The sequence below is a fragment of the Magallana gigas genome, chromosome 7, assembly GCF_963853765.1.
Source record: "Magallana gigas chromosome 7, xbMagGiga1.1, whole genome shotgun sequence".
Taxonomy (NCBI): domain Eukaryota; kingdom Metazoa; phylum Mollusca; class Bivalvia; order Ostreida; family Ostreidae; genus Magallana; species Magallana gigas.
In genome coordinates this window covers 33,340,207-33,358,144 of record NC_088859.1, presented here as the reverse complement: position 1 = coordinate 33,358,144, position 17,938 = coordinate 33,340,207, and the positions used below count along the sequence as shown (strand labels likewise).

Here is a 17,938-nt window from a genome sequence, read left to right as displayed (position 1 = left end):
ATATATATATGCAATCATACCTTAAATCTTTACACGGCCACGTTCGCGAATAGCAGGACAATCACATTCGTACTCTATCCCAACTGAAGCTAAAGATCGTATTATAAAAAATCTTTTGAGATATCAATTATCTCACCTGTCGGGTGAAACACAATAAAACAAACAAGGTGATAATTTTTTTAAGACAATAGTCTGAAGATAAACATAATTATATGGATTTTCTAACCCTACAGAGGTCACTAAATATCTCATTGGCATTTTTATCTGGTACCAAAAGTTTGCTGTATATTTATTTTATAATTAAACGTATCATTGGCATCTACATATGTAGTATTTATACACAAAAAACTGGCTTAGTTCAAATTTTTTCTTGGAAAGGGTTGTAAGTTCAATTTCCTAAAGTACTGTCTGTTTTTTGGTTAATTCTTATTTTCTCTGAAGTTTGTTAAGGTTATGAAAATCACTTAGGTAAAATCTTGATTAGAAATCAACTTTACTCAGGGTATAAAATTTGAAGACTGGTGGATAAGGCCTGTAAAATGCCCATACACGGTCGGACAAGCTACTGAAAAATTAAAATATTAATAAATCTAATATTTTTTTTTTTAAAATCATTTACAACAATATACATTTTACATATCATTGATTTTCAAACTATCAACATTTTCAATACTTGGAATATGTTGACTCAAACAGGCGAATACGTATCAAAACCTGCAAATACTGTCAGTTTTTAGAACTTCAAGGTATTTTCTTTTATAGAGTGGGTCTGTACTCCATATTTTTCTCATAGTCTAAATAAGGTATACAGGAAAACAAACCGATTTTAATCAGCAAAAACGTGGAGAGATGACGCACTACACATTAAATATATCAATTTGTATCCCAACAATTGAACGTTTTGAAAAAGTAATACAAGTCCGTTAATTCGTGGTCAAAGTCACACATAATAATTTAACAGACTACGTTGTTGTGTCTGAAATGGCTCAGTGGTTAGAGTACTTAACATAAAAAGATAAAAAAAAAAAGAAAGAGTACTTAACATAAGCTAACCTTATGTACCTTGGGTTTTTAAGTTATGGGTTCGATGCCGCAAAAATTCCTAGCATTTTTTTTTACTTATCTTTTGTAAAACATATCAAAAACTGAATATAGTTTACTTAGAAATTGTGCTTATGCAAACTTGTATTATAATGTATTTGAATAGCTGAAATTCGGAAAAAATAAATTCAAAATTGTATTTCACTACTAAACCGAATGGGCATTTGTGCCATCTTATTCCCCCATCTTCTAAGAATTAAATTAAAATCAATATTGGTAAAGCATTGTACATCAAGAACGTAGCAAATATTTGTAGAGGACGGTATCAACTAAAGGGTTAATGGATCCTATAGAGAATAGTACGACGTAAACCTAAAACTAAAAGTACTCTTTTTAGTAATTGATAGATTCTGGGATAGGTGTTATTCAGTCAATAGAATTAATCGTTTTCTTATCAAGTGGAAAGGATACCGTAGAAAAACAGATACAGAGCATTCTATGTACCTAGAGCTAGACAGAGTTAGGTGCATCTCCACATTGTGGTGAATTTTTAAAAACGAGTGAAACATGCTATTACCAGATGCCCAGCATGGATGTGATGACCTATACATGTATATCCACTGTTAAAAGCGTTTTTAAAGCTATAGTTCTTATTACTGGTTGCCATAATTATTTCAAAATAGAAAACTAAATTTAGTATATTATAATGGTAACGATTTTAAATTATTACCACATATAGTTTCAAGTCAAAGTAACTTACCAGCATATATTTCAAAGATGCTCTACTGCGAATTATTTCCCATGAGCTTAATCTTGCTCATATTAAACCATAAAAAGCCTGCTGGTAAGAGGTAATGAACTTGACTTAAATATATATGAATCCTTAAAACACTTCTATGTCATAGGTCAATGTCAAAGCAAAATCTTTTGAATTGCTTTTATCCTTTTTTCCATTATCTAAGTGGGGCCCTTTGAGGTGGGCATCATCTCAGTGATGTATAGTTATCTCAGCAAAGTGACTATAAATAGCACCTTGGCCGTCCCTTCTGAATGCTATTTCTAAATGATAAAAAGACAAACCTGTTGATAAAATTTTCTTTCTATACTTTCGGGAAATACTGTTACATTGCAATTGTTTGAAACAAGGGTTATCAAAGTATCAAAATTTCAATTTCCTGTCACATTGAAGACTACGAATTTTGACAGAACTAGTGTTTGCAGTAGTAAATATGTGTTTTTTAGAAAATAAACCTAAACTTCATGAACTAGTGCTGGTAATTCCTTGAACTTAAGTGCATGATTTTCATTGTGATCTTCAAAATGCTAGAAACTAAACTTTCTAACATTTTACGTTCTGAAAATAATTCTCTGAGGAACTCCAAATTAGTACAAAATCCACAACATCATTTTTAAGGAAATTTCTCTTATTGTGCTATATACCTATAAGCCTGTTACAAATGATGCAAAGCTTTAGAAACTCTGGATGTTTTATTTGGGATGGATATATGTAGCTAGTACTTTTTTCTTTCACAGAAAAAAATCCATTTAAGTTTTCGGGCCTAATGCTCATCAAGCATTTAAAAAATAAATATTTATCCTAAAACTATGCTTGGAATATGTAAATATAGGCCTAAAATAGAAACACATTTTCATTTATGTAATATTTTTGATCTGGCTATGATTGATGGAAAAACATAAAACATGGTTGTGTGTATATACTGCCATTTATTTTTGCTGATAAGAAAAATTAGGCAATAAAGGGAGGTCTTCAAACAGTCATAATATCAATTACCAGACATTGAATGTAAGTTATAAAATGTGAGCAAATGACCTCCCCCATATTAAACAAAGTTGTATACAATATCAACATGTACCAAATATACATACAACAAAACATATTGTTGAACAAAAACAGCCACCAAAAGCAAACAGCAGGTTTGCACAAAAAGACCCCACACAAGGTGGACTAGCCAGATCATGGTAGTCAACAATATGAAAGATGGCAGTACATTCAACAAATATGGCAATGACTAACCCCTGCCTTATATGGAGATTTAAATATTAACATATCATGAAGGCACAGATTATCTATATAACCAAACCAGTTATAAATTTGCATACCACTATGGACATCTTATTTTTAACCTTGCAAGCATTAACACATCAGTTGACTTCTGCCCTGTGTTAATATGACAGTATAATATACATGTTAAAAGTTTTTATACTATCAAACATGTTTTAAAAATACAGATAGACATGTAATCAAACATTTTCAGATGAACCAGTAGGCACATGTTACTAAAATGACAAAATCAAACAACAGAAACAATGGTTAAAAAAAATATACAGCACATAAACACATCAGTTTACTTCTGACCTGTGTTATGTTATGTGTAACCACATCATGCACATAGTATAGATAAATGTTATACATGAATTACACTTTGAATAATGTCCAATGTAAGACAAATGATAGGGAATTGTGATGAGAATTGAATTTTGACATACAACTAATCTATACATTGAATTAACAACACAAACAATGCATATCAGATACAATTATATAACACAGCAGTTAACTTCTGAACTGTGAAAACCTTCCAAAAAAATATACATACCGGTACATAGCATTTGCTATATGTATTTAAAATGTAAAGCTTGACAAACGTATGTATCTGCGAATAGCATCAGATTTCCATCTTCCCATTTTTTGAATGCAGTTTTCAGAATAACCCAAATGTGCTGCATGAGTGGCTGCCCCTATCCTAAAGCTGTGACCTTTGTATAAAGCAGGGTTCAAACCAACAAATTCAATAATATTAGTAAGATTTTTCACTACAAATGCATAAGTTACTGGTTCACTTCCCATAAATTGAAACAATGGACCTGACTTGTGGCCAAATGTATGCAAGTAATTATATAATGCTTGAACGGGGCACATTTCCTTATTATTTGATGCTTTAAGATGGATTTGAAAAATGTCATGTGTTTTATTTGTTTTGAAATTTTTTAACACAATTTCAACAGCCACAGGTGTTGTTTGAAGCATTTCAAAAGTAGCATCATTTCTTTGAATTACTTTACACTGATCAGTTTTGGATTTTACCACAATCTCACCTAAACGCAAGAAAGCATTGAAAGCTAACAAAAAAATGGATTTCAGAAGAATCCTAGTGTACAAATTTTTAACAGAAAGATCCATCGATTTTAACATGTTTGACAAAATGGGACCTGTAATCGGTAACCTGGAATCTTTACTAGGTGCAGAATGATGGCATCCCTGTATGATTTTCCTAACTAAGAATGTTTCAGATGGATCTTGAAGGCTAAGAATTTTGTGTACATAGCTTATGGCTGAAACACGAGAAGATATACTATTTGGGGAATAGCCAAGAGAAAACAGACAAGCAATAAAATTACATAATATTGCAGGTGAAAGAGGAATTGAAGTTATATTTGGAAAGTGTTGAATAAAGAGATTCCATGTTCTTTTGTAGGCATTTTTTGTGTTGTCACATAATGCCGCACCTAAAAGCTGCTGAGCTTGCAAAGTTAAAGTTCCAACAGGGGTTCTGGAATGAGTGTTAACGTTGGGTTGGGTTCCAATTGAGGCATGTATTGAAAGGCTGCCTGAAACTGGAAACGAGACAATTTGTCAGCTGCAATATTGTATTTGCCAGGTATATGTTTTGCTCGAAAATGAATATTCCATTTCAGGGTTGCTAACACTAGGCGGCGTACTAATTTCATAAGAGTTACTTCTTTGGAAGTCTGTTTATTGATAACCTGTACAACAGCTAAATTGTCAGACATGAAGAGAACCTTTTTGTTTTTCATCTCCTCACCCCAAATCTCAATGGCCAAGACAATTGGAAAGAGCTCTTTAATAGCAATTTGATAATTTTCCATATTTTCTCGCCAATGTGAAACAAACCAGTTTGAACCAAAAATAGCTGCAAAGCCTAAAGAACCTGAGGCATCTGTATAGAGTGTGATATGATCTGATGAAAACCATTTTTGAGACAAAAACACAGATTTACCATTAAACGAGGCCAAAAATGAAAACCCATTAACTAAGTAAGATCTTAGATCTTGATCATACCCATCTAATTCTTTATTTAGTTTGTCCCACTTTACTGGAGTTGTAATTTCTAGCCTCCCGTGTTCGCTGGGTAGAGGATGAGCAATTGTGCTTTGGGTGGTTACCATTGCACAATTGGCAGGAACGGGAGTATGGGCATGGGAAGAGTTTACATTTTCCACCCTGATTGTAGGCAAAGCAGAAGCGGACTTTGCCCGGTTGTTTACCACGAAAGGGCTGTCCAAAATTTTGTTTGTTGGACATGGCAATACATTTACCTCTTAATTCTTCAATAGGTTTTTGCCAATCTACTGCCAAAGACTCCCTAAGCTTTCTGAAAGATTCGTCATACGTTCTCTAAGCAACATCACCATGCAGTCTTTGCATTTCTCTAATAAAGCTCATGTATTTTAATAAATGGGGAGCTTCTGATGGGTGTTTCTGAATTCTAATGTTAATAAAGATAAGAAAGGCATCAGTCCACTGACTGATGAACATGGGGGTTTTTGATTTTAAACTATGCTGCACATTAATGACCCCCGGAGTAATGCACAGCGTAAGAGGTTCTTCATCTTGGTGCGACAATAGTACTCTTAAATCAAAAAATTCATTTGACCAAATTTTTGCCTTTATCTTTTGTGGTATTGTCGCACCAAGAGGAATACCCTCTGTTACAGAGATAAGGTTATCAGAATTGAATAAACCTTTGTTTGTGCCTACTGGCTCACCTGTGTTTTCTAAAAGTTGAGACACTACTGACAATATAGGGTTATCTTGCATAGAGGAAGAAGTAGTTGTTGGTGCAGGTAACTCATTATTTACAATAATGCTGTATGCATTTCAATATTTTATAAAATAAGACATTATACAAATTTGGCTAAAGTTCAAGACTGGTTCATGATTCGGGGACCTGGCCCCAAGATCATGAAGCAGTCTTAGACTTAAGTCAAATTTTATACACTGTCTTATTGTTTTGCGATTGACAGCATCGAAAAAATGAAATGCCATTGAAAAGTGTCTCTATATTATGTTGATAGTTACAAAATTTAAGGGTAATTTTATGAAATATATTAATTTTATAAAAGAGTGCACTTAAGTCTAAAAATCCTTTATGATCCTGAGGCCAGGTCTTTGTAAGACTATGAGTCATAGGGATTTCCTCATAATATGAACATTCTTTGCGTACAAAAAAAAACAATTGCCTGGTGTGAAATGGCTGGCATATTAAGGTCTCTATGTTTAATTTCCAGTGAACATGTTCGACGCGTGATAACAATTTTGCTAAGTATATGTTGGTAAACCATTTCCGATTGCGAGTACCATCATATATGGTTCCAAGCAAAGCGATGTGCCAAATCGAATCGCGAGGAAAAAGTTAAACAATATACTCAGTACCATCATTTTTTATCTTGTCAAGATTTTTGATATTTCAATTTGCTTCCGACGCTACGGTATGTATACATTTATATATATTGCATATCTATTATGTAATACTATTTTCATTCTTATTTATTTCTTTGCTCACTGTAATTCTTTCCTTAAGAAAACCTTCATTTGTTCAAATAGGCATTGGATGAGTTTCTTTTAACCCAAGATGTTGCAATGATTTGTCAATTTTCAATCATTACCAATTATGACCAAATGATTATGATTACTGAGCTTTGGAGTTTGGACTTCATGGGCCACATTCATACTTGGGGCTCGTAACATAGAGGGTACATGGGTCGAAGACAGTGCTTAAGTAGAACTTAGATACATTCTTAGACTTAAGTCCGTAACTAGAAAAGTGCTTAGCTGCAACGATTTACCTAAAGCTGAGGCGGCCGGTAGAGGTAACTTAAGTTTGTTGTAAGTTTTGTTTACACACATTAAGAAGTTTCATTGTTAATTATTTCTATTAAGCTTTGAATACAGTGTATTAATCACATAATTTACACAAAAGTATATCTTGTTATTTACCAACATCAATGTTTTTGTTACATTTATATATGTTATATTAAGAGTTGTCTTAATGAGCTGTTTTCCATTTGCCATATACATGTAGTATGCAAGTTAACTAAAGTGCTGAACAGGTTCTAAATACGTAATGGTCAGTTTACATGAAGTAAATATTTTTAAAAGAAGACATTTGAAAACAGACAAACCTTTAGTAATTTTAAAGACGACGATTTCCTTTTTTAATATATTGACTTAAAGAAGAAATTATACTCAGAGTATGTAAATCGTCTTATTAATGAGCTAAGATGTAGAACAAGAGATAAAAAGAAATCCACTATAAAGATCATTCTATCAAGTTCTAACGACATCGCAATATAACGTACAAGGCAGTATTCGAGAACGACTAAAATAGTGAATACTCGTCAAAACATAGAAGTTAGACGGAATAGATTGCGTGAGATCCATCGCTTTCAGCTTTTTAAAAACTGAAGGTTCATAAATAGCTATATAGTATATACTCATGCAACCTTAAATTTTGTCTCTGACCATTTACTTCTACCCCCACTAATATCAAAGATATCAAGCATGTGTATCTATAAATAAACAATATACAATGTATTAACCGTACAAGATAATAGCTTATTACCAATGCATTCAAATTCGTTAAAAGAAATGAACAATTTGTTTTTACTTCTTGAGATAAGCATGTTGTAGTTAAGACATTACTAAGTTTGCTTTATGTTGAATATAAGACATACTTTAGTAGGACTTGGACATGTTCTAAGATTCCACCCAAGCCCTACTTATTACCCTACTTAAAAATAATTTTAGATGCTTTATGTTACGAGCCTCTGCTCATCACGACCACAAGTACTTTTAATATTCATATCAATCGATACTTTTATATGGGTAAATATTAAGATATCAATTTTTGTGAATAATGTGATGAATAAACTGTTTTCAAATGCTGAATTGTGATATTCAACAATCAAACTCCTAATTGTGTGTAAACAATACTTGAGACAAGCTTAAGCCACGTCTACCGGCCACTTAATTTTTGGGTAAGTTGTCTTCGCTAAGCACTCGTCTAGTTACGAATGTACTTAAGTCCTACTTGAGCAATGTGTTAGATAAGTACCCTTAAACTTTATGTTACGATTCAAGGTTCGGACATTAATGGAGAAATACCCTGTTCTTTTTTGGTAACAAAAAGCATGTTAAGATTTGACTTAAGTAGGGTCATAACGAAGTTTGAATCTAGGCCAGCTGACGCCTCCAAATGATTGACTGTAAACATGTGTACAATCTGTTGAACCTACTATTTTGGGAATACCGCTTTTAATTAGAATTTTGTTTTGATCGTTTGTAGTTATTTTTCTGATGGAAAATATATTCTTTGAACAGCGCTGCAAGTACATAAGATACCCACTTAACAATGCGAGAAGCATAATTTCAAACAAATCGTCAACAATTCTTTAGAAAATACTCGGTTCTATAAAACGGTAAAGCAAACAGCAATAGGTTAAGAATAGATATTGAAGAAGCATTTAGATTATTCGTTCTCGAAGACCGCCTATGGTGTAATATCGCGATTCCTTTAGAACTTGATTTAATATTACAGATAATTTCTTTTGATCATTTTTTCTTTTATCTTTTGCTCTATATCTTACCTCATCAATAAGACAATTCACATGCTATGAGTATAATTTCTTCGTTAAGTCGATATATTGAATTGAGGCAGTTGTATTTAAATTCACTGAAGGTGTTTTACCCTTCAAACGTCTTTTTTTTTAATTTCTCAAGTTTTGCGAGTTTACATATACGTATATAGTTACATGTACATGTACTTCTTGTAAACTGATCATTACGAGTTTACAACCTATCCAGCTGCCCACTGGCATACTTTAAGGAAAATATTACAGCTCGTTTCGTCCACTTTGAATATTCATATCAATTAAACCAAAACTATGGTATTGGTAATTGTTAAGATATTACTTTTGTTGAAATTATATGATTAACACACAGTACTTTAATGATGAATTGGAATACTAGTAATTAACAATGAAACTTCAAAATTTGTGTAAACCAAACTTAAGATAAACTTACGTCACCTCTATCAGCCGAGTAGGTTTTGGGTAAATTGTCCTAGCTAGGCACTCTTCTAGCTTCGAAATTTAGTCTAAGAATATACTCAAGTCCTACTGTCTTAAACTTATGTGTCGTTTATGTTACAAGCCCCAGATTATTTGCATGAAGTAATTCAACTTTTTCCCATTGTTCATCATACAATTTAAGATCATGATTGCAAAAGTTTTTTTAACAATTTGTAAAACTGTGTCATATTATAACAGTTTTGTTCCCTTCAACAATTATGCTTATGAAAAATCTTCGTGAAAATGTTAAAAACTTTCCTTTATTTCCAATCTTTAAAAAGAAGCTTAAAAGTTAAGGAGTAACAAATTCTTGTAAAGATTTCAATACTGGTAACAGGTAAGAAAATGTTTTACTTCGTCAACTTAGAAAACATAGGTAATCACGATTACAAAGCTCACCGAGACGAGGCATCACCCTTATGAAACATCACCTTTATGAGACAACCTTTATCATATTATATGAAAATCATACTTTATGATCTTGGATATTCATGGATTCTGTTTTGACACAAAATCATATATCATCTGTTAAAAAATTGTATGATAATCATATGTTTATAGGTTAATCAATATAATTATATAAAATTAAATATTGCATCCTATCATACTTACAATATATATCATATATTACAATAAAATACTGTAATGAACAAAGATGATATTGTAAATATGAAATGACATTGTATTGTGTCAACCCTTATTGTATTTGATCACATAATACAACATCATTATATATAATACAATATTGTATTATATGATGCAATATCATATTAAATAATACATCATACCATTGAAAGATATGATATTATATTGTATAATATAGTATGATATTGTATTGAATGATATTGTATAATATTTGATACATAATAAGATAATGTATCATATGATACAATATAATTTGATACAACATTATATCATATCAAATGATACAATATCATGTGATAAAGCAAAATATTATATAATACAATATTATATTATAAATATTGTATCATATGATACAATAATATATCATATAAACCAATATCATATTATACAATATCGTATGATACGATAATAAATAATATTACAATATCATATAATACAATTTCACGTGATATAATTGTATATTACAGAAACCAATATCATATTATACAATATCGTATGATACAATATTATTGATACAATATAATATTATATAATATTGTATCATAGTATACAATACTATACAGAACAATATCATGATACAATATCATATCATAAAATATAAAAAAAAATTGATACCAAATCATATCGTATTATATAACTTTTTACATTATAACATATTATATTGTATCATATTAAACAATAGTGTTTCATATCATACAATCCTTTATCATTGGAATCATGTTATATCATTTAACAACAACCTCATCTTTCTATCAAGCAGGTTTAAGTGAGGTAGGAGATTTCTTTAGCATCCTTGATAATGGAGATCATGCTCTGGATCTGAAGCAACCTCTGCGTTTCATTTATAATATAGTTAAATCAACTATGCAAGCTATCATCTATTAAACATGTGACCTGTTCCAAATCAAAGTGCTGAAGTACTGAAAGCCAGGCTCTTTTGGTGTGTCTTTATGCATATTGTGTAGTAAAGACTGAAAATCTCTCTCTCTCTCTCTCTCTCTCTCTCTCTCTCTCTCTCTCTCATGCTTTTAATTTCGACAAAGCGTCAGAGAGCGACCAAATTTTGTAAGCGGCTATAAACAAAAATATGTCTATCTAGTAGAAAAAAATTCAACAGTTGCTGCCTTGAATTTTGCAACAAGAGATATATATTCAATCCCCATTTCTTCAACGCGGAGCAAAGTAGTTCGTGGAAATTCATGCGCGTTGTATGTGTCCAAAATGCAGTCTTGTTTTTAAAACACGTTATTTATAAGAAAACTAAAAAGATAGACAAGTCTCTCAAAATTAAAAAAAAGAAGCAAAATGCCAACACTTTTGACAAAACGTGGCTCTTTGTGTAACTATTTGGTCTAGCGGAAGCTTTTACTTTGACGCTGTTTGGTTTTTTGTTTACTTTTGAAGTTGTGCTATTTAAAGTAACATTAACGATTTGCCTGCCAACAGCCAGGACGCTGCTTTCAGCAGAGCCCGGCTAAAAACTAAACTTCATCCAGCATCCGTAACCTATGGCTCAGATTCAGCATTCAAGCCTGTCAGGTGCATCAGTATCATAAGACGCATCACCCATGCAAGTTTGGTGAAGTAAGGACCAGTAATAACTAAGATATCATCATCAGAGGGCACCAGCAATTAAAACCTTAACCTCCTCCAGCATCCGCAACCTATGGCTCAGATTCAGCATCCATGCCTATCATGTGCATCTGTATTATAAGACACGCCATCCATTCAAGTTTGGTGAAGTTAGGACCTGTAATAACTAAGAAATATTTTTTAGCATCCTTGATAATGGAGATCAAGCTCTGCATCTGAAGCTTCCTCTGCGATTCATTCATATTACAGTTTAATCAACTATATAAGTTTGAAATAGTACTATTATCTATGTAACATGTGACCTGTTAAAAAAAATTAACCTTATCCAGCATCCGAAACATATGGCTCAGACTCAGCATTCAAGCCTGTCGGGTGCATCAATATCATAAAACGCACCATCTATGGAAGTCTAGTGAAGTTAGGACAAGTAATAACTAAGATATCATCATCAGAGGGCACCTGTTTCAAAAAATTTAACCAGCTCTTAAAACCTTAACCTCCTCCAGCATCCAAAACCTATGGCTCAGATGCAGCATTCAAGCCGTTCAGGTGCATCAGTATAATAAGACGCACCATCCACACATGTTTGATGAAGTTTGGACCAGGAGTAGCTAAGATATAACATTAGAGGGCACCTGCTCAAAAAACTTTAACCAGCTCCAAAAACCTTATCCTCCTCCAGCATCCGAAACCTATGACTCAGATTCAGCATTCAAGCCGGTCAGGTGCATCAGTATCATAAGACGCACCAACCATACAAGTTTGGTGAAGTTTGGACCAGGAGTAACTAAGATATTATCATCAGAGGGCACCTGCAACAAAAAATTTAACCAGCTCTTAAACCCTTAACCACCTCCAGCATCCGAAACCTATAGCTCATATTCAGCACTCAAGCCTGTCTGGTGCATTAGTATCATAAGACACACCATCCATGCAAGTTTGGTGAAGTTAGGACCAGCAGTAACTTAGATATTGCTATCAAAGGGCACCTGCAACAAAAACTTTATCCTGCTCCAAAAACCTTAACTTCCTTCAGCATCTGAAATTTAGGACCCAGATTCAGCATCAAAGTCTTTCAAGTCCATAAGTAGGTCCAGATGCATCATCCATGCAAGTTTGGTGAAGATAAGACAAGTAATAGCTTAGATACAGGACCTGCAACAAAAACTTTAACCAGGTCCAGACGCCGACGCCGACGCCGGGGGTATAGCATAAGCTCCCCTTGACTTCGTCTCGGTGAGCTAAAAATGCAAGGAATATCAATGCTCACTTCAAACGTCATTTTTTATTAACTGTACAGCTATGTGAAAAATGTGGTTATTATAAAAAGACACTAAAAAAGTTTTAGCACTTAGTCTACGTTATAGTTTCTTTGGTTTTGGGGTTTTATCCTTAATTTTATTACTAGAGCAATAAATCAATCTATTGACTGTATATATTTCTTAGTTATTTTCTTTTTACAATGTAATTATTATTTACTTCTTATGATGTCTATAACGTCTTGTAGAATCTATGGTGATACAGGACACTTGTCGATACTGATATGGATAAAAGTACATTATAATCAAAATACTTTCACCGTTTTAAAAATTTCAAATTTTACAATATATGATCTAAAAAAATGTTTAAAATTTTTTAAGAAAGGTAAAATTTAAAAAAAAACCAGCAGGGTTCGAACTCATGACATACAGATTTGTAGAAACTGTTAACGCTCTATTCGATTGGACTACGCTGTAGATAATTATTTGCAGAAGAAAAAGGTAATATAAAATTATTTTTGATTTTATTGTTTAATTCGATCGGAAATATGTCACAACATGAAGGTGTTCAATACCACCTTAAGCACAATTTATATTTTTTCAATTCACTAATAATACTTGATTTTCTCATCAATAACATGTGTTGAACTAGCTACATCTGAATATTATAATTTAGATACTCATAAATGATATTTTTATTTTTTCTACTTTTAACTTATTACGTCACTTCCCCCACTACTGAAAGTGCAAAAATGTAAATTAGCAGGTAAACAATGATCGTTGAAGCTCCTGTTAAAAACATACTCAAAAAGTTTTATAGCAAATTTATCTTTCCTTGTTCGAAACAGACGAATGAATTTAAAAATATCGGATAGTTGCAAACTGGTCTTAGCCGATAATGGGTACAGTACCGGTTTGTATGTCGTCCAATCCTATTGAATTTATTCAATAAAATATATTAAAATTAAAATTATGAGAACAGTACTCCATCTTTGTCAAATTCCCATTTAAACCTATTCAATACCTGGTTTAGAGTATTCCTAACTTCTTAGCCCTAATCACTTAAATCAAAAAGGTATGCAAGTGAAATGATATATTTGAACTTAAATTAAGCCTAGCTTATCCTGATCTAGGCCTAATCCTGGTACATATGTGTAGCAAGTCATTTGGTGTACCAAGTCATTTTGTACCAGCAAAAATATTTTGTTCGAGGTGTGAAACTTGTTCATGTACTAATAGACGTGTGCATGTACATGATTTCCTTGACCAAAGTGTTGCATACTAAGTCTTTTTAATCATTGCAAATGTCTGGCAAACCAAACTCATTTCCATAGTTTTTGGTGAACTATTTCACGAAATATCTTATAATTATTTCTTAGAGACTTAGCAGGTAACCTAGCGGTCCGTTCAATAGACCTAGATTTCTACGACCTACATGTAGCTGCTAAGGTAGCTGCTACGATCTTAAACGTAGTCCAGCTTCGAAAAGGAAGGACACGGGTTTACTGCCAACTAGTTGCAGAACTCTAGTTCCATAGGAAATTCGGGTTGCCGGACCACAAAAGTACAGTTCCATCCATACAAAAATTTTACGTTTATTGCTTGAATTATATATTACTAATATAATTTATTAAGTACAAAACAGTGCGCAACTTTTTGTGGAGCTACAGTTCTGCAGCTTACTGTCATCAAACAAAAAACCCAGAAATTTTTGTCGTGTAAGAATGTGCTGCTCAATAGAACTCTTTTATAAATCATTAACGGTCGTCTGTAGTTGCTTGGTATGAATAATGTCAAACATTAATTATCACTGGATATTTCAGCGAGTAAATCTCAATCATTTTGGATATTAAGTTGTATCGTTATGATTTCAATTGCATCAGAATTAAAATTGTTGTATTTGTCTTATGAATTGAACATTATCAGTTACGTTTTAAGCTTGATCATAATTTCCCCCGGCATCTGCAGTAGGTGTTGCTGTTAAATAAAAATAAAATTTTGCGCTTGCGTGCGTGTGTGTGTGCGTGCGTGGCAAAACCTGCAGAAGGGCTGATTAAGCGTAAAAAAGTCACAATATTTGCCATCTCTAAGGTCCGAATTATTGATGCGTCTAAACATCAATATATGCATCTGATATCACAACAGCGTGTGAAACTGTAGAATTTATGACGGTTAATTTAAGAAAGATGTTTGTAAATTTTACATCCAATAAACCAGTTGAGAAGTCTCGTTTCAAGCACTACCCGGTATTTCATCAATCAGTGTTCCAAAATTGAAAGCATCAATATTTAATCGTGATGGAAACATTTCGATTTTCTTTTTCAAATCTTCAATTCAGTAAACAAAAGCGTTTGTACTGTGTTTGGTGTCCCTTAGCGTACGTTTTAAACTAAAGTATACTATTGATCAAACAGGTTCCGGGCTTTTTCAAGTGACGCACACACATTTTGGTTTCATTTGAGTGTTGATGGTTGGCTTTGTCAAGTGTTTTGGAAAAATGAATTATGCGGTTTTCGGAAATATATTTCTGTGTTTATGTAAGTTATTTGATTTGTATTTCAAAATAGTAGGAATCGCAAAGTTTAATGGCTGTTATTAAAATTTCAATGACTTTCATAGCAAAATTTTAGGGTTTTTTGTGTTAATTTTTCGTGCACTTTATTCAATTAAATCCTGAAGGAGTAAGATTATTTTTGTTTTTATCAAATATCTGAAAACTATGTAATTGTAATTAAGCTTTAAAGTTGATTTTTTAAATTTTCGAAAGAATATTATTTAATAGTTTTACTGTTCCATTTCATATAATTGTATTGGTATTGCTATATTTCGTAATTATATGAAATTGCATGAAGTAACTCAATCCAATTTTTTTCATTACGCAGCAATTAATCTTTCATGGCATTTAATAGTTCAGTTTGTTTGACGTTTTATAACAAATAAATCTAATCAATGCTTGCTCTTTTAGTTTCTTTCCTCACGGCCCCAACACTCGGATGCAGTTCGAACCTTCTAGACACACTGGCAGATTCTGCCTTCACCGCCTCTTCGGAAATTAGCAGCGCCTCTAACATCAAACCCAGCAAATCAGGCTTCTGGGTCCCAGGTGGAAATGACACAGATACATTTGTTCAGGTAAAGTTTGATTTGGTTTTGCCGAATCTACATTTGTTTTTTTTTTTCTTTATGCATATCAGGAAATATCTAATTAATATATTTTTTCTTTATGCATATCAGGAAATATCTAATTAATATATTCGTGTTGACCCTGAATGCTCATAGCTCTTTGTTTTTAATCGTTTTGCTACTATATTTTGCTCAGTAACATAAATATTTAAACTATATAGCCGCTTTGAATTGAAACATGAGAACATCTCTGCGAAGAATTATTATTTCAATGGCGGAGATAATAGTATATTCATAATATTGCGTAATAAACTGCCGCAGTATTATTGTTCTTTCATTTTGTTCATTGTAATCATTGTCGATAACAATAGACATCTAATATCTTACATGCACGCGATTGGAAAATATTTTTCGACAAAAAAGATGCTTGCTCGCGATTGAAAGCAAATTGAAATAAAACTTGTAATAGTTTTAAGTTTTGTTCTGCTTTGTTCAAATTTTCCCCGATGCATCATTTCAAACTGATCGCAGAAACAAGTATCAGCGCTAAGGAATAATCGACAATTCTTAAAAAGATGAACATAATTGAACTTTCTAGACATGTTTTTCCATTAATTTGTTTTTAAACACTTTGAATACTTATTTCATTTTTTTCATATTTAGTTCTTTTTTATATATATATCACAAATTACTACCAATTTTATAAAATTAATTTACAAATGATCTTCAAGATAGCAGTTGCATGCTACAAATGACCTTCTAGATAAGCAGTTGCATGCATAATTATATTGTTCTTAGAACAGAAAAGAAATCATTAAAAACCAAACAGCTATTTCGAAGCGACATTGAATTCTACATGTATGTATTCTTTAGTATTTGTATATGTATCAACTGACAGTTAAGTTGCTCATTTTATTAATGACAACTTGCCTTATATGAGACTGTAAAGGCATACGAGATGTCGTTCTTGGTAATATAAGAAAGGTGTCGGTAAAGTATCTTTAAAAAGGATCGTTCAAATCAAATAATACGGAAGATTTAAGTCAGTGAAACAACAACAAATTTAGAAAGGGTTACAAGAAGTTAAAAATTATGAATTGATTCATCATTTAATCATCATTCAAATATTCGTTCACATTTTATAGCTATAGAACTCTGATATCCAACACCACACTATCATGAGACAAATTGTATGCTTTACCGGAAATTGTTAGATAAACATTGACCACGCGACAATTACTGAAGTTAGAGTCAGATGGCTGATTACGTAACGGGAAATCACACGGTATCGGTGGTAATATCCCAAACGGAATCCTAAAAAAACGCACGGAAGACGAAGTAAAAATTTGATGTTTAAATCTATAGCTTTTGTGGTCTATTTTTTTTTAAAAGAAACACAATACCATCTATTATACTATAATGCATTTTTGATTGCTATTTTGGGGGGACTATTTTAATAAACTCTCCTCCTGTGCAGTTACTCTTGCAAACCGGAAGTGACACAGTGTATGGACCAGCTCAAATCATAACCGCTGACAAGACTTAGTACTTGAAAATAATCGATAAATTCGATGTAATGTATTCAGAACCATTGTTTTTCAAGGAAAATTATTTTTTAAAATACCTTGAAAGTAGTTAGATTGTAAATGGTACAAATGGTACGAACAATTCAGATAATTTTGTAGTCGTATGCAATGCAATACCAAACAATATTGAACTCTGGCGTAGGAATAATACTTACGCCAGAGTTCACTATAGTCTCGTTCAAGCGGTTGAACAAGACAAGCGCGGATTCTTAAATATCAAGAATTATTTTGATTACTGAGATAGTTTGATGAAATTAATTGTATCTCCAAATATTACACAGCATGATTCCTATGGGATTTTATCGGAATTCTAGTCGGAAAACCCCAAAAATTCATACCTGCTTTAGAAAAAAAAATGTGCTAAATTCTAATACAGCCAAGAAAACACCTGTCATTTGAAATTACATACTGATGATTTTAAATCAACGAGCATATTCAATTCGGAAACGTTCATCGGTTCTACAGATACGTTTGCGGCCAAGATTGACCGATTGTGGCCCGATTTCTCTACCAAAAAGA

General features: G+C 32.4%; 1 protein-coding gene across 1 annotated transcript in view; it reads left to right on the top strand.

The window, feature by feature from the left end:
- Nucleotides 1–15,110: 15,110 nt before the first annotated feature.
- LOC105334958 (polycystin family receptor for egg jelly) overlaps nucleotides 15,111–17,938 on the top strand; it is a 43,160-nt gene continuing 40,332 nt past the window's right edge. Inside the window, exons 1-2 of the mRNA XM_034457959.2 lie at nucleotides 15,111–15,247; nucleotides 15,676–15,842. Coding sequence (XP_034313850.2) covers nucleotides 15,178–15,247; nucleotides 15,676–15,842 — 237 coding nt within the window. The 5' untranslated portion in view covers nucleotides 15,111–15,177. The remainder of the gene's footprint in view (nucleotides 15,248–15,675; nucleotides 15,843–17,938) is intronic.